The sequence below is a fragment of the Syngnathus leptorhynchus genome, chromosome 4 (assembly GCF_054491065.1).
Source record: "Syngnathus leptorhynchus isolate UIUO chromosome 4, UIUO_Slep, whole genome shotgun sequence".
NCBI lineage: Eukaryota > Metazoa > Chordata > Actinopteri > Syngnathiformes > Syngnathidae > Syngnathus > Syngnathus leptorhynchus.
The window spans coordinates 2,960,132-2,985,573 of NC_141198.1; the positions used below are offsets into that span (position 1 = coordinate 2,960,132).

The 25,442-nt window shown below is 40.1% G+C and overlaps 1 protein-coding gene across 2 annotated transcripts; it reads right to left on the bottom strand.

Moving 5' to 3' along the window:
- Positions 1-8,659: 8,659 nt before the first annotated feature.
- Positions 8,660-12,629, bottom strand: isl1a (ISL LIM homeobox 1a). Of its 2 annotated transcripts, none has more exons than XM_085910185.1 (6): positions 12,602-12,629; positions 12,224-12,413; positions 11,095-11,354; positions 9,921-10,204; positions 9,342-9,509; positions 8,660-8,776 (listed from the first exon to the last, which is right to left on the bottom strand). In XM_085910185.1, exons 1-6 carry the CDS (start codon positions 12,627-12,629, stop codon positions 8,660-8,662), a joined length of 1,047 nt encoding a protein of 348 aa, XP_085766311.1. The 2 variants fall into 2 exon arrangements, with proteins under 2 accessions (XP_085766311.1, XP_085766310.1); XM_085910184.1 differs by having other exon boundaries at positions 9,921-10,207.
- Between the last annotated feature and the right edge of the window lie 12,813 nt (positions 12,630-25,442).

Here is a 25,442-nt window from a genome sequence, read left to right on the forward strand (position 1 = left end):
CACATTCATTGGAAACGAGTTGTGTGTTGAAGCAGCATTTGTTGAATAAATCTGAAGCCTCTGCTATATGATCTGTCACCACAATCCTAACAGAACATTGTTTTTTCACCCTGTTGCCACCTTGCTGCCTCCCATAAGTCTATCAAGCAATATAAATGAGTTCTACTTACCAGTGTATTGTTTGGAAATGTGTAACACAACTGGTTTGAGTTTGTTCCAGTGGTAGTGGTTGGTTGGCGAGAACTGCTTTAGCTATATAAATACCGTAATTTTTGGACTATAAGTCGCTCGGAGTATGAGTCGCACCAGCCATAATGTGCACAATAAAGTGAAAAAAAAAAAACAGTCGCACCGGAGTATAAGTCGCACTTTTGGGGCAAATGTATTTATCAAAATCCAACACCAAGAACAGACATGAACGAGCAACAACAGGCTAAACGATAGGTATGCTAAAGTGACATAAACACAAACGAAGAGCTGAGAATGGGCCTGACGCATCATTCAGAGTTATTCTAATAACTATTACATAAATAACACGTTTATAAAACAATCTGTCACTCCAATTCATTCAATCAATCGATCGTCCTTTATGTCCTTTATGTAAACAATGCCGTTGGGATTTGCTTGCTCCATTTTGCTCCTCTTATTTATTTGGGTTATTTGCTTATTACTTATTCATTGCTCTTGTCTATTCGTTTTTACTCTTTGTGCTATTTGCTTGTATGTGTTGTGTAATGTGTCTAGTCACCGTGGGACGGTGGGAAACGTAATGTTGATCTCTGTGTGTCTTAACATGCGAAGAAATTGACAATAAAGTTGACTTTGACTTTTGACTTTAATTATTCCACAGACCCATATAACGATATATAAAGTATATTTCAAATAAGTATCATATTACAACAATATTATCAAACCATCTGTGTCACTCCAAATCATTAAATCCATCGATCAAATTCCTCATTCTTTATGTCAACAACGCCGCGCATGCGCTGCAGAGATCTAGTATATAACTATATTGTAGCGTTAAAGTGCCAGGAAAGACGTGGGTTTGGTAAACAGCTCTTTATTTAACAAGAGTTCAACGAGCCAACAACTACTGAACTTCCAGCCACGGAGGTGGAAGAGAGCTCCATAAATAGGACCGGGCATGCGTAAAAGCCATGTTCGAGCCCCATCCACCGTCCCCGGACAGCCACCCGGCCAAGCGCCGGCCCCCGACTTCCATCCACGGAGGTGAAAGAGAGCTCCCGTCGAGAAGGACCGGGCGTGCGTAAAAGCCATAATAGTTTTTCAGACCTTCTGTGTCACTCTAAATCATTAAATCCTTCAAACTCTTCGTCTTCCGTGGCACTTACAAACAAAGCCGCTAATGATGCCGGTAGTACGTGGGGCCCTTCGTCATCTTTGTCATCCCGCGATCGAATCTTTGTCCTTTATGTAAATAACTGCCGCGCTGCTGACGTCACTTGAAATTCAAATTACAGGAATCCCTTGCTACATCGTGGTTTCCTTTTTTTTTTTTTTTTTATTTTGAACAATTTTGAAAAAATTCACATATAAGTCGCTCCTCAGTATAAGTCGCTCCCCACCCGAACTCAGAAAAAAAACGCGACTTATAGTCCGAAAATTACGGTCGTAGCTTGACAAGACAGAGGGAAATTCAAATAAGCACGTTATGCACAAAAACTAAAAGTTTCGTATTTTCATTATTTGTTATTCATATATAATGTTGCATGGGATGTCCCAATTGTTCCGTTATATTAAATATATTTTTCATAAAATGATATGACTAAGTATACTAATGTTACTCTTACTGTTTAACATTTGTTTTGTTTCTTGAACATTAAAGAATAGGGAGGGGCCTTTGGTAGTGCAACATTTCACAGAGCAAACTATCGTTAAAGACAGAGAGGATCTTATTTAGAATTTATTTTGTAATGTTTCTCATATATATATATATATATATATATATATATATATATATATATATATATATATATATATAATCCCTCGTTTATCGCGGATAATTGGTTCCAAGACCACCCGCGATATGTGAAAATCCGCGAAGTAGTGTCACCCTTTTTTTTTTAACATTCATACAATGTTTGTGTATCACTAAGTGTATATTAAACCATATAAGTGCATATGTTATCATTAGAACATTAAATAATAGTTTCAAACATGGAAAAACTACTGTAATTTTTGGACTATAAGGTGCGGTGTTTGTCATAGTTTGGGTGGGGGGGCGACTTATACTCAGGAGAGACTTATATGTGATATTTTTTTCACAAATTTTCAAAATTCAAAAATCCGCGATGTAGTGAAACCGTGAAAAACGAACCGCGATGTAGCAAGGGATTACTGTCATTTGAACTGCAAGTGACGTCACCCGTGCCGTGCAGGGGCTGTTTATATAAAGGGCAAAGGATTCGATCACGGGAGGACAAAGATGACGAAGGGCCCCACATACTACCGGGACCATTAGCGGCTTTGTTTGTAAGTGACACGGAGGACGAAGAGTTTGAAGGATTTAATGATTTGGAGTGACACAGAAGGTTTGAAAAACTATTATGGCTTTTACGCACGCCCGGTCCTTCTCGACGGGAGCTCTCTTTCACCTCCGTGGATGGAAATCGGGGCCGGCGCTCGGCGGGGTGGCTGTCCGGGGACGGTGGATGGGGCTCGGACATGGCTTTTACGCACGCACGCTCCTAATCTATGGAGCGCTCTTCCACCTTCGTGGATGGAAGTTGGGGGCCGGCGCTCGGCCGGGTGGCTGTCCGGGGACGGTGGATGGGGCTCGGACATGACTTTTACGCACGCCCGGTCCTATTTATGGAGCTCTCTTCCACCTCCGTGGCTGGAAGTTCAGTAGTTGTTGGCTCGTTGAACTCTTGTTTTGTTAAATAAAGAGCCGTTTACCAAACCCACGTCTTTCCTGGTACTTTGTTAACGCTACAATATAGTTATATACTAGATCTCTGCAGCGCACGCGCAGCGTTGTTGACATAAAGAACGAGGAATTTGATCGATGGATTTAATGATTTGGAATGACACAGATGGTTTGATAATACTGTTTTAATATGATAGTTATTTGAAATACACTTTATATATAAAGTATATTTATACTTCTGCGGCTGCGTACTCCCTGGGCTGGATCTGGCTCGTCGCCATCGGGGGCGCCGCTGGTGCTGCTCACCCTTCTTCACCTTCTGGCTTTTGGCTGCGGCAAATGCCTCCACTCATCTCATGTTTCTCCATTACACGCCGGCCGAGCTGCGCTGGCTCGTTCCCACACTTCTTCCTTTCGGCGAGCTGGTCTACGCACTTTGGCCCTTCTACGCCGAACATCCTACATCCATTGCGGATCTCGCCGAAAATTCTTCTGGACTTTAAACACCACAGACTGTATTCCAACACTATGGACTGACCGCAGCTCACACACCGGCTTCCACACTTCCTCCCTACGTCATCGGGTCCGACGTGAGCATATGCGGCGCATAAAGGACGATCGATGGATTTAATGAATTGGAGTGACACAGATGGTTTGATAAACGTGTTATTTATGTAATACTTACTTGAATAACTCTGAATGTTACGTCAGGCCCGTTCTCAGCTCCTCGTTTGTGTATATGTCACGTTAGCATACCGTATCGTTTAGCCTGTTGTTCATATCTGTTTTTGGTGTTGGATTTTGACAAATAAATTTGCCCCAAAAGTGCGACTTATACTCCGGTGCGACTTATATATATATTTTTTTTCACTTTATTGTGCATTTTATGGCTGGTGCGACTTGTACTCCGGAGCAACTTATAGTCTGAAAATTACAGTATATTAATACGTAGTATAAATGACATACAGAAAATAATGTATAAATAATATAAATAAATAAATATGATACGTGTGTGCGTGTGCGAGACACTGTATTTGTAGCTAAAGTATACATACTGTAAATGTGTTTTTAGAACCGTTTTATATTATAAAAAAAACAATAAGGTACAAGTGTACATACTGTAAATATGTTTTTAGAATTCTTATTATTGTAACAACTTCTTTCATAAAAAGGTACACGTATATGTACTGCAATTGTGTGGACACTCCCCGCCTTCTGCTGGTGTGTGGGCAAATTTCATGATATGATTCCTCAATTTAGAAGGTTTGTTTTGAATTTGTGAATTTGTTCTTTTTTAAAGAAAAACATTTGCGATGTACTGAAACCGCTATAATCGAACCGTGATGTAGCGAGGGATATTTGTAGTCTGCACTTGGTGTAAAACCAGGCATCGTCATTTTCGTATAGGGGCAACGGATTAGTTCGGCATGTTTTTGAATTTAGTAGACGCGCTACGACTCACTACACGTTTCTGCCTTGTCAACCAGCACATCTGCAAATTTGGCAAAAATGAATGAATGAATGACTGAATGAATGAATAAAAGAAAGTAGACTAAATTCTAGATGAGAAAAGCGGGTCTGATTCCAGATGCAGGTGGTCAAACGCAAATATGGTGCATTTGCAGACAGACAAATTGGAGCTCTGCAAGTGTGAGGGGTGAATCCACAGTGCTGCCAACCCCCACCCCAGATTCCCCTGTATTTACATGATCTATAATAGATTGATCTGCATGTTGAAGGGCATCTTTCTGGCATAGATGGGGCTATATTTCAAGAAAGGTCCAGAATAAACATGTTTAGCATGCCAGTCATTTCAGCCTTCATTGTACCTTCCAATGGGTTATAAGGAAATGAGGCCAAATAGTGGACTTGGATTTGCACTTTCAATGCCCTTTTTCAATGCAAATAAGTGACGCAGCATGGATTGATTGAGAAATGTCTACTTCTATCCCACAAAGGCGCAAACACCCGTTACCACAAATTCTAGCACTGCGAGGTTTAGCAAAACACCAAAAGAAAAAAAACAACCCATGCGCACAGACTGCGCTCGGCGAAGGAATTGTGCCTTAAACAAAAATAGGGCCCCTTGTCTTTGATGCTATCGGCTACTGTTCACTCATGGATAATAATCTCTAGCTTCAAATATTGCAAATTTCTCCTAAGAATGAACCAATTTCAAATGCTGGTAATAGATTGCATTTGGGCCACCTACTGGAAATAAACAGTATAAACTTACTAAAATATATCCATCCATCCATCTTCTATACTGCTTATCCCGACAGGGGTTGTGGGCGTGCTGGAACCTATCCCAACACTCATTGGGCAGTAGGTGAGGGACACCCTGAACTGGTTGTCAGCCGATCACAGGGCACATGAAGACGAACAACCATCTGCACTCGCACTCACACCGAGGGGCAATTTGGAGTGCTCAATTGGCCTACCAAGCATGTTTTTGGGATGTGGGAGGAAACCGGAGTGCCTAAAGAAAACCCACACGGGCACGGAGAGAACATAGAAACTCCACACAGCGAAGATCGGAGGTGGAATCAAACCGGCATCCTCCTAACTGTGAGGCGGACGCGCTAACCAGTGGCCCACCGAGCCGCCCCTACTGAAATATGTATGTAAACCAAGTAGAAAGAGTTTTCATGAATTTCACAAATTAATCTTGTTAAATCCATTCATATTTAAACAATGTTCTTTTATCGCAGCTAATTGGATTTCATCAATTTTGAAAGTCACGGATTTTGTTGATTTTAAGAAATATAATTAATGTAGTAATTATACCATTAGATTTGTATGAATTATAAAACTGAAATTAATTTGAATACATGAAGATAATTGAAAATAAACTATGGCACTCGTTTTTTTTCTGAGTGAGAAGGGAAATGAGAACAAATCCTCTTTTGCAATGCCAACTTGTCTGTAAGGTGTCATGACCCATGGGCAGATACAAGTATCCTCCTTTTCTATACTCTCTAACTAATTGAATTTTCTTCTCTGTTTCAGCTGTTTTTGAACTGTTAAGATGCTACAACCAGCCAAAATTAAAAAAGCAAAATACTAAAAATCACAGAAAAACAAAAAAGTTTCAAAGAGTTTAACCACATTTTCTCAAACATGATGCTACCAAAACTGTCGCATAAATACTTCAAACAGTATTTTGAACAGTCTACTCACAAACACAGCTAGTCTGCTGTGTTTGTGAGTAGACATTTTGGAATGTCTACTAGGAGATTATTAAGTCAGATCAAGTACTGCAAAACTTGCAAGCCTCTCAGTAAGTATCTACATTTTTAACCCTCTATGACTTTGTGAGGGAGAGGGGGTATGGGTTATGCGCTGACTCGTCGGTCATCCTCCCTCTTTCTGAAGATTCACATTTTTTTGTTCTGAAAAGAATTTTTATTTCTTAAATTTTAAGGAGTGTTGGGAGTGCCAAAATATCGCTCACACAATAAGGTTGTACAATGGCAAGCATTTGGTTCAATTAGATAATAAGGGCGGTGGGGGCGGAATGGGGAGTTAAAATTGTTAACGTATCTTTGAACAGACTGTGGTCGATTACAAGGTTTAATAAATGTTAAACCTAATTGCCCATACATTCATATTCAAATTCTCTGAATTAAGAATTAGTGACGCATTGTGCAGTATCGAATAAAGTATGCCGTCTTTTATGTGTTTGAATAATAATTTAAAAAAAAAACGAAAAACATTAGCCTCAAAAGAGAGCTGATAATTTGTACTACTGACTTTCTAGTTCATGTGTGCCCTGGTGACCAGTTCAGGGTGTGTAGCCCGCCTACCACCCAAAGACAGAAGGGATAGGATTCAGCACGCCCGCGACCCTTGTGAGGATAAGCAGTTCAGAAAATAGATGGATGTATCCACTTCTCTCCGACAATCATCAGTGTTAGTTCAACACATTTTGATTGAGTAAATCCAAAAGGTTTGTTTTCAGCATACTGTCAGTGTCCTTTGGTTCCATTAGATGTATACTTAATTCATACATGTAGCTACATTGGTTGTGCATGATTAAATTTGCTTAAACTAAGATATATCCTAATAATATTTGGGGGGTAAACAGGAGAAAGTTATGATAGTTGTCTACATTTTTTACGTCTAATCGAAAGTTGAGTCTCTGTGTGTGTGTGTGTGTGTGTGTGTGTGTGTGTGTGTGTGTGTGTGTGTGTGTGTGTGTGTGTGTGTGTGTGTGTGTGTGTGTGTGTGTGTGTGTTCTCCCTGTGCAGCGTCACTTGCAGCGTCTCTGATTTTAGCGTCACCTTAGTCTTGGTGTGCGGACATTTGAATGAGGAAGTGTCTGTGTCACTGATTATCTTGAAAATGGACACTTGTGTGAGGATGAACTGGGAAGAGACGGCGGAGACACGCTCGCTATCGATCATGAGCGCTGAATCATGTGCGCGTTACCGTTCGCACGAGTTTCACTTATGTGGCTCGTTCTGGGGTGTGCAGGTCCCCGCGACAGTGCCAGCGGGCCACTATTATTGAGTTTATGACACAATGCTTCGGGCACTGTTTAAATTTAGACGCAGGCTGAATTTGGCCCGCGGGCCGGAGTTTTAACATCTTGAGTTATGCCAATTAAAAATCCCGCGACATTAATCGTCGTTTTTACTATGGACAAAATGGAATTAAATGCATGGACACAACTGAGCTCGGACAATTACGTGGACATACTAAATGAGTCGTGATGGAAAACAGACCTTTTGTTTGTCACAAAAAGTTCACGTCTTGATTCATCCATTTATTTTATGCCAAAAAGAGGTAAACGGTTTTTTACGTTAATGTTTTCAATTCATAAATTTTATACATAATACTCCTGGTAACATCAGCCAAAAATGTGGTTGCATTTGCAGATTACACCATTCAGGGGATTGAATCAAAGCTCCACGTATGACAAGTATCGTTGAAATAAATTACATACGTTTAAATTGAGGAATAAATACGCAATTGTAATTCAGAATGTCATATGTTAGAAACAACAATCCCAAAGTAAGTTCTGAGGCCAGATTTCCCTAAAACATTGGACGACCACCTATTTCTTTGTTCAAAAATTGGCTGGGCAAAGATGTTGCACGCTGCAAATCGTTTATAATAATAACAATAGTTATACTGTCCCAATGTGTGGAAAAGACTGATAAAACCTACCATACTTTAAGATACAAAATGCGTGGCAATTTTGTTGACAAGTATGAATATTATATTCCATGGAAACAAAACCCTAACGCATATTAATCCTTATTAAGTGATACGTCTCCACATCTTTGGAAAATAAATCATTTTTGGGCAACCTGAACTCACTAATATCCCATGAAGCTTGGAACAATAGAGGTATACCTTGTTGCAAATGCGTTACTTAAAATATTAATTAAAATTTGGAATATCGACAAGTACAGTGATTTTTCGAATTAAAAAGACAAACCTTAACTTCGATGGAGCGCACGGCATCTGCAAATAGGGTCTTAGTTCGACTCGCACTCGGAGGTCCGTCTACTTAGCGCGGTTTGTGTCTTCTATTTTGGCAATGAATAAATAAATCAATAAACAAATCAATAAAAAATCAACAAGATGTGTCGGCTTGAGTGATGCAAGTTTCTGTCTTCTGCGTGGATTTAAGAATTTGTTGTCGGTGGTAAAATCCCATGATTGTCTTCACAGTGTCAAAAACACAACCAGATGGTTGTTTGGTGCAGCCCGGAGGGATGAGATGGGGAGATTCAGTTTATCCAGACAGCCTCGGACTCAGGCTTCAATGGGACTTGACACCATGCTGTTCGGTGTGTCTGGAAGCTGAGATGACATGGACGCTACCTCGCTGCCAGTTGAATTTGAACCCGGTCCACCCTCCGAAAAACTAACCTGTGAAAACCAAGCACCGGTAGGAATTCTCAGACGCCAAATGGGGTAATAATAATAATAATAAGAAGAAGAAGAAGAAAATGGATGGATGGATAATAATAATAATAATAATGTAAAAAAATCAGTCCGTGACTATTGATGATGATGAAGGTAAAGCAACAATTATAACCAATAAAAATACAGCAGTGGCGTGCTTGCATTTTTAAACAAGTCGTCCTTATAAATATTTTAACAATCCTTTATTTGTTCATGAATTTGCCATACATGAATAATCAAATATCTAACCTCGAAGTTGAAATCATTTGGGATCCGTTTATTTAATGTCCAGCATTAGCCACCGAACACAATCATTAAGAGTGTTGGTGGCAAAACCCCGTGATTATTTATATAACAACCGACTGGGAAAATATGGAAAAAAAAAAGACCAAACGAATAAACAAACAATCGAGAGGAAGTAGACTATAAAGACATCGGCAAATTCAAACATATTTATTACATTTGCGAGATATTCTGCATATATAGGCTCTTTATTTCGTTTTAACTTAACGGTTTAAAAATAACCTACCAGTTGCTGAAAGGCAGGCTGGTCGATGTCGCTCTGCAAAGCAAAGTCACTCAGGACCTTCCAGGGTGGCTGGTAGCTCTGCACCTCCACAGGATTGGCTTGGATGCCGCCGTCGTGCCGCTCCGGACTGGCCGCAACCATCGGCGTGCCTGTCATTCCCTGGATGTTCTGCAAGACGGAGCAAGTCAGGTAATATTCACTGCAGGTGATTGCACATAATAACTGGAATGTGGTTATGCTTGTTCAAATGCGTGAGCGCGCACTATCGTGGGAAAAGTTACCTGGAATTAATCACCCCCCAGTCAGAACAATCAATAAACACACAAATAAATATGTGAATTCAGATGCGATGAGGGAAAAAAAAAAATATTTTTAGTTATTGTCACATTAATTAACGTGTTAAACTGTTCGTTCACGCGCTATTCATTCACGCGCTAAGGTGTACACTGCTCCAACGCAAAAGGACAACATTTTAAACTAATTGTGTGTGACTTGACTTTACTTAAATAAAGAATGGAAAAGCCTACAGTCTGGGGTCTTTGAAGGCAAAAGGCTCGAGTTTAATGAAACCTCCTTTACCGTCTTGTCATTTGGCTGCTGTTGTTGAAGTTGCTTCATCAGAATACTCCTTTTTTTGTCTTTGCACCGCTTGTTCTGGAACCAGACCCGGATGACGCGCGGGCTGAGGCCGGTCATCTCCACCAGCTGCTCCTTCATCAGAGCATCGGGCCTCGGGTTGGCATTATAGCAAGTTCGCAAAGTGTGTAGCTGCTTCTCGTTTAGTACTGTCCGAACCCGAGTAGTCTTCTCTGGCTGTTTGTGGATGTGGGGCCGAAGCGCAGACTGTCGGGTGGAGATGGGCTCTGCTGTGAGAATGAACGGGTTAAGGAACCCAAAGAAGAAAACATCACTTTAACTCGCTAGGAATCCGAGCAAATAAAGACTTTATTCCCTTACAGAAATTTCATTTTAAGCAAAGACCTTTTTAACCAGAATCGCAAAAATCATACACACAAGGTAAAGACTTTGTTGTTTTTATCGAAAGCTGTCGGTTAGTTATAGGCAACATAGGTCGGCTGATTTTTTTTTTTATGCGTGTTTTTGTTGTTGTTGTTGTTGTTGTATTAACACACATTTTAAAAAGTTGTGATTTGCATCGTAGTCATATTGTTTTACTTACATAAATGTGTTTTCCCTTGTTGGGCACCATAAAATCCACTGTTCAAAACCCTCTATCCATTTGCTATAACCTCATTCGGGCGGCGGGTGTGCTGGAGGAGATCTCCCAGCTGACTTCGGTGAGAGGCAGGGTACACTCTAGACTGGTCGACTTTTCAGAATAAAAAAATGCAAGTGCAAGGAACACGCGCGTACGCACGCGCATACACACACGCACACGGCGCGCGCACACACAGACACGCGCAGACTCGCGAGCGAGCGCGCGCGCAAGAAACGTAAACATATGTAGCCTATTTCACCCGCGTTTTGAGGTCACCACAAAACCCAATGGACCGTATCAAATGTGTCATGAATATTGTCATGAAACACTGTTCTCAGTATTCAACTCGGAGACAGTGTAAATATCCAGTGAATGTCGTATCATTATTAAGTAAACACGAGTTGTCGAAGTTGCAAAAAGAAAGAAAACCTATTCAATAACGGACCGTCATGATCCAAACCCCGGAATTACCAACACGAACAGTTTGAAAGCTCAGACCCGACAATGCCTCCCACCGCAAGGTCTGCATTTTACCTGCCATTTGCAGCGGTCTGGCGGGGTGCAGCGGACTGAGCGGTTCTCCGTGTCCCAGAGTGGCCCGCTCCACCACGTCGTGGTCAGCCCGGCAGAAAAGGCCGTCTTCGCGCAGAGCGAATTCGTCCCCCGGGATGAGCTGTCTGCTGCAGGCCACACAGCGGAAACATTCGATGTGGTAGACTTTGGATCGGGCCCTCATTACAAAGTCGTTCTTGCTGAAACCGATGTTGCATTTAGCGCATTTAATCCCATATAACCTGTGAGACACATCAAACGTGTATAACAATCAGAATCGGCGAATAATAACAGCAACGATTTATTTGTCATTTTTGCGCACTGTTAAAATACTGTCAATTTTTTTATTCGTGACTTGGTTGGCCATTTTTCGAATGTAATTGTGATGAATAATTGATGTCAAGCCCGCGGCCCTCGTGAGGATAGGCGGTTTAGATAATGGATGGATGCTGAATTTATATCAATGTGTGTGCATATTTCCATAATATGGCGCAAAGAAGGCTGCAACCAGGCCCAAATGACTTGTTGGAATTGTTGATTTTTAAGACGTATGTTAAAATAAATGACTTGTTGGAATTGTTGATTTTTAAGACGTATGTCTATATATATATATATATATATATATATATATATATATATATATATATATATATATATATATATATATATATATATATATATATATATATATATATATAATGTTGTTGTAGTTCTTTCATAAGTCACATATATATATATGTATATATATATATACAAAATATAGAAAAAATATATTATATATTTATATTAATATAAATATATAAATATAGTTACTGATTTTTATATATATATATATATATATATATATATATATATATATATATATATATATATATATATATATATATATATATATATATATATATATATATATATATACTACAAGAAACGGTGCAGCGTAAATAGCCAGTGTATTAAATAGGAGTGGCAATATGGTTCTAAGAATAATATCTTATACCATGATAAAAGGGGAAATTATTATATTCAAAATACAGTACGTTTCAAATACACTGCACGTCCGGACGTGGCTTTAATAAAATTGAAAGCGCTCGTCTAACCGTGGTTGTCCTACCTGATGTAGTCCCGTTTACAATATGTCTTTCCGTCCCTGACGAAGCACGTGCAGGACTCGTCCAAGTACTGACTGCACTCGGCGCATTTGAGACAGGCAGCGTGCCACTCCAGATCTGGGGAGACCCGCAGGATGTACTGATCGTGGATCTGGTTTCCACAGCCCACACACAGAGACACCGGCCGTTTTTCTAGAAGGTCGTTGTTAGTGTAATGATTATTATGATGAACATATTTCTATCGTTCGTAGCTATTAGTCCGGTAGTTAAACTTAAAAATGAATACAAAACAAGTGTTATTCAAAAAAGCAATTAAGTGTCACAAAAAGTTAGGTAAACTGAAAATAATTTTATTTTAAGCAAGTGGGCATTGAACTTACTTTTAGGTGGATCCCCCATGTCTCCCATGTTGCCAAAGACAAGGTTAGGTCCACTGTCAGAGCGGGCTGCTACGTCTAGATGTGTCTTCTGCTGCCGGGCCAGCTCGGAGAGGGAGTGCGTGTGTGCTCGTGTGTATTTCTCGCTGGTGTGTGTGAAACTCTGGTGCTGGTGCGACTGACGTAGGACAGCCGCACGTCATCTCCATGACCAGCTGATTGGCTCTGCAAAGGTCTGGGCAGCTCTGCGCACACCGCCAGACACCACCAACTCCATGCACCACCACCACAAATCATTGGCACGATTAGTGGACTAAATAATCTGTTTGTTCGATTTTCTTACCTTGTTTGTCCGATTGTTAACCAAATGAGTTGAGATTTGTATGCAACGGGTTTTGTTTAAATAGTAGTGGAGACAGCCTGGTCTGATTGAACTGCAATATCATATTTGGATCTTTGCTTTCCCCCCTTAATTAATTAATTAATTAATTAAATACTAAAATTTTATTCATTCATTCATTCATTCATTCAACTCACTCACTGACTGACTGACTGACTGACTCACTGACTGACTGACTCACTCACTCACTCACTCACTCACTCACTCACTCACTCACTCACTCACTCACTCACTCACTCACTCACTCACTCACTCACTCACTCACTCACTCACTCACTTCTTTTCTTTCTTTCTTTCTTTCTTTCTTTCTTTCTTTCTTTCTTTCTTTCTTTCTTTCTTTCTTTCTTTCTTTCTTTCTTTTCTTTCAAAGTCTTCTTTCTTTATTTACCAATTAAAAAAAAACTATTTACTTTTGGGATTGTGGACTGTGATACATTCTCGCACTCTGTCCTTGTTGAGTAAATTCTTTCCATTTTTGAAGTACAGTGCTTTGACAGCGGAGCGTGGAACAGCCAATAAGTTATAGGCAACAAAATGTGTGTGATCACAACTAGACGGCCGAAGACTCCCGCAGTTTTAGGCGAGTGACAAGCACGCGCGTGCAATTACACAAAAACACACGTGCACGCGCTCTTGTGTTGGTAACCAACTATAAGACCAATAACAAATCAGCAGGAGTGCAATCCACGCATTATTCGTTATTTTCACTTTCAATTGATAATTGAAAAATTAAAAAGGGACTACGTGTTTTTAATCTAACACAAATATATTAAGATCTCGACGAGCGTTTGTAAATGTATTTTCAGCTAGTTTGCTGAATTCAATACCCACATATTTGTGTATCATTGCGCAATGATAGAAGAATAAAAATAGTGTTTTGTTGAAGTATTTGCCACAATTAAGTTTACCTGTTCAACGTGGTCTTTCCCGTGGACATGAATTCGTGGAAAACAATGCTATGGGACAGACAAAAACAGCGGTGATTGGTGAAAGCACATTTTACGTGTCAGGCATACTGTATTAAATTTAGTACACGAGGTTTCTAACACGTTTGCCCATTATACAGTAATGGCTGCAGGATCCTTAGTGAATCCTTGTATCTGGTCGTGCTCTATTGTTTTATTTCGATTGTACGGAGACATATAAATAAGAAACACGCACACACACACACACACACACACACACACACGCACACACACACGCACGCACGCACGCACACACACACTCACTCACACACACAAACACGCGCACGCACGTATATATATATATATATATATATATATATATATATATATATATATATATATATATATATATATATATATATATATATATATATCAATGTTTTATATATATATATGTTTTATATATATAGGTTATATAAATTGTTATAGAAATTACTAAACAAGGATATATAAATTGTTTATATAGAATTGGTTGTTTTGGGTAAAACAACCCAGGAGCTTGGGTCAAATTTCATCAGTCACCTTTTCCATTAAAGTGATTACCAATGGAGAATGGAACGAACTAATGATACATGGTTTGAGAAGACAACTCATTAACAATGTTTTACCCCATTAGGTTAAGTACTCAACTCCAATGTGTCAATTTGTATTTTTTCCAGAGTATTGTTGTTCCCTTTTGTTTTCAAAGATCGATATGCATTTTAGTCCAACCTGGATAGTTCACCTTTCAAAAATGTTTGTTGAATTTTATTCAAATAATAATAATAATAATAATAATAATAATACTTTTTTTCCTTTTACATATTCACATGCATGCACATCACAAATCTTTTTTCACCATCGTTAGATCCTATTGCTTGATAAATAATAACACATGACATCTTAGAGCACAAGAGTCAAACTCAAGGACCGGGGGCCAGATACGGCCCGCCACATCATTTTATGTGGCCCCAAAGACAAATTCTGCATCAAATTCGTGTCATTATTAAAATTGCAAATTGTCTTCACTTTTAATATCTTTTTTTTAAATATATTTGACCAGTTTTTACTTGTCTGATTTGAAAACGAGTTATTTTTCAGTTTGTTTTGTAGCTTTTATTGTATATAATATGAGGTGCTCATAAATTTATGTGGGTTGACAGTCATAATGGCCCTCCGAAAGAATCTATGACTACAATGCGGCCCGTGATAAAGGATGAGTTTGACACCCCTGTCTTAGAGTATTTTGCAAATTCAATGCAAAATTAGTTTATTGCTCTAAATCGAAATTTTGCATGTCAAATAGTTAATTGAGGTTTAACTGTACATGTACCTTTTGCAATAAAATGTAGATGTATGTGCAAAATTATTCACAAATAGACAATGTTGTCTCAATAACGGGTTTCAAATACGGACAGTATCATCTTTTTCTTTCTTTCTTTTTTCTTGATTTGATGGTCGTCCAGCCACACTGTCACTGACCAGTCTGTGTTGCATAGAGAGCATTGTTCTGCTGGAGGAAAAAGGAAACAAGGACAACAACTTTTTTTTAGATTCCGAACATTGATGAAGCAAATAGAAGCATGTGTTTTTCTTGTGTACAGGGATTAATTCATGCCTCCTTCTCAAAGGCATGTCTGACTTATTCAAGCTTTGCTGAAGCAATCAGACCGTCACAGCATCATAACCAAATGTCACATTAGATATGAGACATTTGTGCATTAGTAACACTGAAATTGGAAGGTGTGTACATGTGCAGTTTTATCCACTACTCATATAATGCCATGGTAGAATGAAACATCATCACCATCATCATTACCACCTTCATCTGTGGCTTTGTTAGGCCTGGGAGGGGGTGAATATCTCTCGCTCTCTCTCCCTCTTGCTCTGCCCCCCCCCCCCACTTGCTCTTTCTCTCACTCTCTCTCAACAAGCTCAACAATTTTTAAGGTTAAGTTAATGGAAAATAAAATTACTTCACTTAATCTATAAATCACATAATTATCATGTAAATATCATAAATCTGTGGTTTTCCCTTTTTCCAATACGTGAAAAGTTGTGAAATAAAAGTACTGCTCTCGTTTGTGTGGTGTGGGAGCTGGCTCACTTGCTTTTTCACAGCTCCAAACATCGTCATGAGCACAGTCCTCTGATTGTTACTTTTATTGTATTTATTAAAAACAAATGTAATTACACATGCACATTCCAAATAGCATGCTAGAAGAGCCACATAAGTTACTGCTGAGTCTCCAGTTTGCGCTTAAGTCATTTCCCTCCACAGTTTCAAGGTGAGCGTCTGAGACGACCTCATGATTGAATGTGTAGAGCTGTTTCATTGGTAGAAAAAGCAAGTAAGCTGGCATTGTTTAAGCCCTACAGAGCAACGCTTTCCACGCACATTCAAGGAGACGTTTCTGGGGATTTCACGACAAGCATTTGTAAAAAAAAATCATGAATAGAAATTTAACTCATAATTTCCACAATTAGACAGATCAGACTTTTTGTGAGCTACGCTTTCAGACGATTCCTCCAACCCACCCGCACATCATCAAGCATCTGTCACCTGCTGACCACAGAAACAGTTACAAGACGGAACACTGGACTGAACTTTGGCACTTACATCATAGGTCAATCGGTAAAAATGATGTCCATCGATCCATTTTTTGCCGCTTGTCCCCACGCGGGTCATGGGTGTGCTGGAGCCTATCCCAGCAGTCATGGAACAGTAGGCTGGGCACACCCTGAACTGGTTGCCAGCCAATTGCGTGGCACACAGAGACAAACGCACTCGCACCTATGAGCCATTTAGAGTGCTCAATCAGCCGACCATGCATATGGTTTGGGATGTGGGAGGAAACCAGAGTGCCCGGGGAAAACCCACACAAGCACGGGAGAACATGCAAACTCCGCATAGGGAGGGCTGGAGGTGGAATCGAACCAGCACTCTCCGGACTGTGAGGCGGGCGTGCTAACCACTGTTGTCGTTGTAAAAATGATATCAGCACTAAAATTCAGGCCAGTAAATTTGTAAATTGGTAGTTATTTAAGAGCTTTTTAGAGAATAGATTTACGAGAAACTGGCCCAACCACCTTTGGAGCTTGTTTCCTGTTTTTTTTTTTTCCATCTCAGCCTGGCTGCCACTGGAGGTAGGTAGGCAAGCATTATAATGCGTGTTGTTTCCTGGCTTGGTTTGTCACGTTCTCTCTGAAATGGTGATTAACTGCCACAAAAAATCCTAGGCATATTCCTACTGTTTTTTACTTCAACCTGTATAAATATGAATGACAAAATTTGCGGAATAATTTCAGTTTCTTACCAGCCAGACATGGGGTTCTGTGTCGCAGACACCCACCATCAATAAACACCCAAAAAGCTTCCTCCATGCCGCCGACCGCATTTGTCATTGCTGTTGAGACAGCCAGCAGCACTTTGTTCACTGGACCACATCGGCCGGTGGGCCGCCCAGTGAGAAAGTCCATAGCTCAGAGGTGACAGGGGCAACTTGTTCATAAGACCGCTCTGTCGTGGCCACCTGCTGTACATTCATCAGCAGCATATGTCATGCTGCCCATGTGCATCGTCGCGCTGCCAGTCAGATAAAAATCCAGATGAATAACTGCAAGAACACCCTCGGAAGCTTGGCTTGTCGAAAGTTTAACTTGGAAAGATTCTTAGCACTGGAATTCCAGCGATGTGTGGCCAGCTGAGTCTGGCTGCTTGAAGCACCTCTTTTTCAGATAGGTGATGGAGGGAGTCATATGTGGACTTCAGGGGAAATGTAAGTCAAATTCACCCTTACAGATTTCAGTTGAATAGCTAACCACTTAAGAACAATTCAAGTAACAAAGACCGTCTCGGACCACATTGTGTTAGCGTATCTTGTTTACTATGAAAGAAAAACAGACGTGACAAAGACTGCACTTTAGCTGCAGGGAGGCTGCTCATTTGTTGCACTTTAAAGTCAGCCATGAGAAGACGAATTGTTTTCAGAGGTTGAAGTGGGCCTTAAAGCTGCACACAGTTTTCTTTCACACTCGTGTGCAGCGCGCACACGTCGTTTTGAAAATAGGTTGTATGTACTGTCGCTACAGGTTGGTTTTGGCTAGGACAGCAAATTGTGGAGAGTCCTCTGCATTCAATGGCTAATTGTGGCTGTTTTTACTTTTGAATAAATAACAAAGCGACAAAAATAGAGACCGTATGCGCTCAACGAATACATCTCAATCAAAGGCCCCACTACATCATGAAAACTAAACAGACCAATCACGAAAGATGATTTGCATGGTGTTTGACTCGCAGCAACAATTTTTGACTTGTGCTCGAAATCAGAATCAGCTTTATTGGCCAACTATTTGCATGCCAAACAAGGAATTTGACTCCGGTTGATCTCAGCCGCTGTCAAACATTTAAGTGACTAACAACATGATATTATTGCCCAGTGATGTCTCTGAGACTCTATGAGTGGTGTGAGTTCATCAGAGCGACAGCCTGAGGAAAGAAGCTGTGTCTGTGTCTGCTGGTTTTGGCGTAAAGCGCTCTGTAACGCGACGGCGGAGGGGAGTAGTTTGAACAGACTGTGACCTGGGTGAGAAGGGTCTGTAGAGATGTTGCTTGCATGTTTCCTGGTCCTGGACAAGTACAAGTCTTGGATAGATTGGGGGGGCAGGGTGGTTGGTCACGATTATCTTGTCCGCAGTCCTGATTGTCCGTTGCAGTCTGTGCTTGTCTTGTTTGGTGGCCGATCCAAACCAGAGAGTGATGGAGTTGCAGAGGACAGACTGGATGATGGCAGTATAGAAGGTCTTCAGCAGCTCCTGTGGCGGGTTGAATTTTCTGAGCTGTCTCAGAAAGTACAGCCTCTGCTGGCCCTTCTTCCGAACAGAGTCTATGTGGCCGGTCCATTTCAGGTACCGAAAGATTGAATGTGTCTGTGGAGGGAAGAGCCTTACTGAGGATTATGAGGGGTGGAAGTGGGGAAGGGTCTCTCCTGAAGTCCACTGTCATCTCCACGGTCGTGAGCGGGTTCAGCTCCATGTGGTTTTGGCTGCACCAGTGAACCAGCCGCGCCACCTCCTGTCTGTACGCAGTCTTGTCATCATCCCAGATCAGTCCGATGAGAGTGGCGTCATCCACATACTTTAGGAGCTACACAGAAGAGTCGCCTGAGGAGTAATCGTTGGTGTAGAGCAGACCTGGGCATTGTACGGCCCGCGGGCCACATACGGCCCTTTGGTTGACTTTGACTGGCCCGTGTAAGGTTCATTGGAAATTACAAAATAAACATATTTTCTTATTTTACTTGATGCATGTACTGAAGCTGCGTTGCTTTTATTTTGAAGTTGTTTTTTATTCACGTACATGATGACGCAATACGTATATCAAGGCGTGCGAGACGTGCGCATGATTGGATCATTGTCGCTAGCAAGTCACAAGACTTAAGCCATCAGAAATGCCCGCTGCTAAAAAAAGGTAGATGCCGAATGCAGGGTTTTCAACAAAAACTGGACTGGTAAGTATTTATTTACTGAAGTCGGAGGTAAAGCCGTGTGTTTAGTTTGCGGGGAGCAGATCGCCGTGTTTAAAGACGATTTTGATTGTAGTGTGGTTATTTTTATTTGCATGTTTAGTGTGTTTTTATTATGTTGTTTTAGTGATTTAATTATTTAATTACATGCTTTTCTTCAGAGATATTGATTACCTGATTGCCTGCATCTAAGTTTATTGGATAAATGTCACAGATAGTAAAAAACGTTCACATTTTGTTTACCATTGTTTTGGGAAAATTTGATTGAATAAATGACATTTTTTGCAAGGAAAACTCACTTTTTCATTACTTAATTATGATATATACTCTTACCAGCTTGTCAAAAATAATGTTATTTACTGCTTTTTATAAAGAAATGCAATTAATAATATGAAGAATTGAGTTCAGCCTTTTGGCCGGCCCTCCACAATATTTTCAGTTTCTCATGTGGCCCCATGGAAAAAATAATTGCCCACCCCTGGTGTAGAGAGAAGTGTTGGCTCATCAGTGGACGATTCGTTCAAAAGAAAGAATCTTTCCAGGTGATCGCGAGAACGGATCAGTGAGTGAACAAGTGCTGACTTTCCCATTTGCGAAAGAGACAGTGAGTGAACTGAATTCCCGTGCATCAACCGATCAGTCAGTGAACGTGTTGCATATGCATATATACGCCTAAATATTGTTGTCCAATACATCTACTGCAATTTCATATTAGATTGCTGGTTTGAAATTAACTTTTATTGTTGTCATTTTAATAAACTTTTATTTTAAAACTTGTCTGGTGTTTGAGTATTTTGTTCCTTGTTTTTATTTTTGCGCATGAAAACATACAAATCAGACATTTGGTTAACTGCTTTATATTACAATATGTATATGTATTTTACATTATGTGTCCTATGTGTTGGAGTCCCCCAAAATAACAAACGTCGGCATACCGTGTAACGAGGTCACCTAATGGCCCAATGTCTTTGTTTCAGTATATTTTTATTTCCGTATTTTATTATTGTTTCTATTTGTTTGCATTGTGCAATAAACCTATAAAAAGAGCAAGCCGTCAAATACACATTATTGACACGCGATTATACAAAAACTGCATAATACTTTCTCAGGTAATTTGAGTATACACAAACGTATGTCGGCTGGTATAGTGAACGTGAGTGAAGGCATCACTTCCTGAAGTATATCGTTATTTTTTCAGTTCATATGACTTCAACCTACATGCAATACCTTAACTTATCCCACACAGTAGATGTCGGTAATGCGCATTGAAGCTGATGCCACCTCGCCGTAAAAAGAAACAAAGAAGAAACTGACGTAACTCCCCGTTCACAAACGATTCATTGTAGTGATAGGAATTCCAGTTCTTTTAGGTGAACTGAATCTTCAGAATCAGTTCACTCAAAAGATTCGTTCAAACGAATCGTTCAACAAACCGTCCCCCCCCCCACTGATCCAATTTCTCTCTTTTTTTTTATACATCCCGTGGAAACAACCTTTACACATAAAACAATACAACTACACAACCACAGTCTCTCGCTTGGTCGTGAACGGGAAGTTGCGTCACTGACTCGTTCGAGAACGGGAAATTACGTCCCTGACTCGTAAAGTCCCTCCTCCATCTATCACTCGCTGCTGATTGGTCGTTCGTGAAGATTCACGAATGAGTGACAGACAGGATTGCCGCTATGCCATTGCCATTAATAATAATAATAATAATAATAATAATAATAATAATAATAATAATAATAATAATAATAATAATAATAATAATAATAATAATAATAAGAAGAAGAAGAAGAAGAAGAAGAAGAAGAAGAATAAAAGTACATCTCAAACCAGCAATCTAATGTGAAACTGCAGTCGATATATTGGATAACAGTATTTAGGCATATATATGCATACAAGTTATAGAAAACCTACTATAAGTAAATCGTAAATCTATATTCTTGCTTACATAGTTCACGCAAGGAGACGCAACACGTTCACTGACTGATCCGTTGATGCACGGGAAGGCAGTTCACCCATTGACTCGTTCGCGAACGGGAAAGTCAGGATTCCTTCCCTCACTGATCCGTTCTCGCGATGAACCGGAAATGCAAATCATTCACTGTTTCGTTCACTAACTGATTAGTTCGTTGGTGAACGGGAAATGCATTCCACGACTCGTACGCGAACGGGACGTTACGTCACTGACTCGTAAAGTCCCTCCTCCATCTAACGCTCGCTGGCGCTGCTGATTGATTGGTCTTCACGAGTGAGTGAGTGAGTGAGTGAGTGAGTGAGTGAGTGAGTGAGTGAGTGAGTGAGTGAGTGAGTGAGTGAGTGAGTGAGTGAGTGAGTGAGTGAGTGAGTGAGTGAGTGAGTGACAGCGTTGCTGCTATGCCATTGCCAGCCGACGCACGTTATGCCGACATTGATGTTTTAATTTTGTATTTGTTGTCTTGTAGTTGATGGTGTTAATATACTGAAGAGGGAGCAACAGCAATGTGTACATGTTCTATTAGGGGAGACAATCTCTGTACAATGTGATGCTCATATATGTACAATTCTTTTATTATTTTATGTAAACATAACTGGTGACCCCCCCCCCCCCCACACTCAGGTACGAAATGGTCATGTGACAAGTTCCCGCCTTTCCGGGCAGTATAAAAGAAGCTGACCTGGAGACAGAAGCTGTTGTTTCATCTGCTGCCGTGCCTTGTGTATTGACCGCCATTAAACAACCCAAGATCTTGCCAATAAAGAACCAACTCTATACTCCACATCCTTGCTTTCCTGGCTCAACAACGGACATCCCGTATAACACGCAACAATACCAAATGTGTTTGTGTTTGAATAAAATGTTGAAAAAACCCATTATGCCGACATCTTTTTATTTTGGGGGGCACCAACTCATATAACAACATAAAACACGTATACACATCGTCATATAAAGCAGTTAACCAAATGTCAGATTTTTGTTTTGATTGGCAAATATAAAAACAAGGAATAAAACACCAGACAAGTTATAACATAAATGTTTAATAATAATAGTAATAATAATAATAATGATAATAATAATAATAATAATAATAATAAAAGTACATCTCAAACCAGCAATCTAATGTGAAACTGCAGCCGATATATTCGATAACAGTATTTAGGCATATATATATGCATACAAGTTATTTCAAACCTACTATAACTAAATCGTAAATTTACATTCTGGTTTACATTGTTCACGCTCGGAGACGCAACACGTTCACTCACCGATCCGTTGATGCACGGAAAGGCCATTCGCCCATTGACTCGTTCGCGTTCATGTTCAGGAAAGTCAGGATTCGTTCCCTCACTGATCCGTTCTCGCGATGAACGGGAAATGTTAAACAGTCACTGATTTGTTCGTTGGTGAACGGGAAATGCAATCCAAGACTCGTTCGTGAACGGGAAGTTACGTCATTTTCTTCTTCGTTTTATTTTACGGCGAGGTGGCACCAGCTTCAATGCGCATTACTGACACTTACGGAAGTCATATGAACTGAAAAAAAAGAACGAATCACTTTCGGAAGTGCCCCTCCGTGAGTCGTCACCTTATCGTGGTGGAGGGGTTTGCGTGCCCCTACGATCCTAGGAGCCATGTTGTCTGGGGCTTCATGCCCCTGGTAGGGTCACCCCATGGCAAAAGGGTCCTAGGTGAGGGGCCAGAAAAAAGCATGGCTCACCAAAGCCCACTATGATGACAAACAAAAATGGACTTCGTTTTCCTTCGCTCGGACGCGGGTCACTGGGGTCCCCCTCTGGAGCCAGGCCTGGAGGTGGGGCTTGAAGGCGAGGGCCTGGTGGCCGGGCCTTTGCCCATGGGGCCCGGCCGGGCATAGCCCAAAAAGAAAACATGGGTCCCCCTTCCCATGGGCTCACCACCTGTAGGAGGGGCCAAAGGGGTCGGGTGCAAAGTGAGCTGGGCGGCGGCCAAAGGCGGGGACCTTGGCGGTCGGATCCCTGGCTGCAGAGGTACAGTAGAAGTACAATAAAGTGTTTAACACTAGAATTCTAAAAGTCTTGGGCGGATGCCCTCGCACTGGGCAGTGGGGGTGCATCAGCCAGCCAGCACCTGTGACACCTTTACTCTCTATGTTTAAAAAGTGTTCAACAATACAATAAAGTGTTTAAAAATAAAATTCTAGCAGTCTTGTGCATTTGCCCTCGCGCTGGACCTTGGGGGTGTGTCAGCCGGCCAGCACGGCAAGAGCAGAGCGAAACCGTGACACGTTTACTCTTTAAAATGGTTAAATGTTTAAAAATACAATAAAGTGTTTAAAAGTGAAATTATAATAGTCTTGTTCGGATGCCTTGCGTTGGGCTACGGGGGGGCGCGTCAGGTCGTCGGCACGTTTACACTTTAAATTGTTTAAAAAAGTGTTTAAGATACAACAAAGTATTTAAAAGTACAATAGAGTTTTCAAAAATAAAATTATAAAAGTGTTTTAAAAAGTATTTAAAATACAATAACGTATTTAAAACTACAATAGAATGTATAGAAAAAAAATTACAAAAGTCATGTGCGGATACCCTCGCGCTGGACCTTGGGGGTGTGTCAGCCGGCCAGCACGGCAAGAGCAGAGCGAAGCCGTGACACGTTTACTCTTTAAAATGGTTAAATGTTTAAAAATACAATAAAGTGTTTAAAAGTGAAATTATAATAGTCTTGTTCGGATGCCTTGCGTTGGGCTACGGGGGGGCGCGTCAGGTCGTCGGCACGTTTACACTTTAAATTGTTTAAAAAAGTGTTTAAGATACAACAAAGTATTTAAAAGTACAATAGAGTTTTCAAAAATAAAATTATAAAAGTGTTTTAAAAAGTATTTAAAATACAATAACGTATTTAAAACTACAATAGAATGTATAGAAAAAAAATTACAAAAGTCATGTGCGGATACCCTCGCGCCAGGCCACGGGGGCGTGTCAGCCGGCCAGCACGCAAGAACAAGAGCCTGACACGTTTACACTTCATAAAAGGTTCATAAAAGTCTTGTGTGGATATTGTAACAATACATATACGCTTATTTTTTTTAATATTTTCTTATTTATTTAATTTTATTTCTGTTTCTGAAAGTCATGTTTTTAAAATTTTTACAAAAGTGTTTAAAAATACAATGAAGTGTTTAAAAAAACAGTGTTTAAAACTACAATAAAGGTTCATTTAAATCTTGTGTTGATACTGTAACAAAATAGACACGTTTACACTTCAAAAAAGGTTATTAAATGTCTCGTGTGGATATTGTAACAATATATTTACTCATATTTATTTTCTTATTTATCGAAATGAATTAGAATGTTTTTGAAAGTCAGTTTGACATAAACAATTTACAAACGTGTTTAAAAATACAAAAACGCGTTTAAAAGTACAATTGTTTGGTTCCTTTCGGCTTTCTCCTCGAAGGGGTGAGCTGGATGAAGTGGCTGGGGAGAGGAAAGTCTGGGAGTCCCTCCTAAAGCTGCTGCCCCGCGACCCGACCTTGGATAAGCGGAAGAAAATGGATGGATGGATGCATGGATGGATGAAAGACCAATTACTTTGTGCTCGTTTTCTCTAAGCTAACGGCTAATTTTATTGCATGAAGGTATGCGCCGGTATGCAACAGCGGGGAGATTATGCTTCTCTTTGGGTAATCTTTATTTTACAAAACAGTAGTTTTTAAATAACATGTGTATGCATATATACGTCTAAATATTGTTATCCAATATATCTACTACAATTTCACATTAGATTACTGGTTTGAAATGTACTCTTATTATTATTTTAATAAACATTTATTTTAAAAATTGTCTGGTTTTTGAGTGTTCTATTCCTTTTTTTTATGTTTGCGCATAAAACCATTTGGTTCACTGCTTTATTTGACAATATGTATATGTGTTTTACGTTGTGTTATATGTGTTGGTGTCCCCCAAAATAGCAAATGTTGGCATAACCTTTTTTTTCCTTTCAACCTTTTATT

Excerpts from the sequence above, each read along its gene's own strand:
- isl1a (XM_085910184.1), bottom strand. The coding sequence starts at position 12,629 with ATGGGAGACATGGGGGATCCACCTAAAA. Across the intron at positions 12,414-12,601 it reads CATGGGGGATCCACCTAAAA|AAAAACGGCCGGTGTCTCTG; the intron begins GTAAGTTCAATG and ends ACGACCTTCTAG. Across the intron at positions 9,510-9,920 it reads AGCAGCCAAATGACAAGACG|AACATCCAGGGAATGACAGG; the intron begins GTAAAGGAGGTT and ends TCCGTCTTGCAG.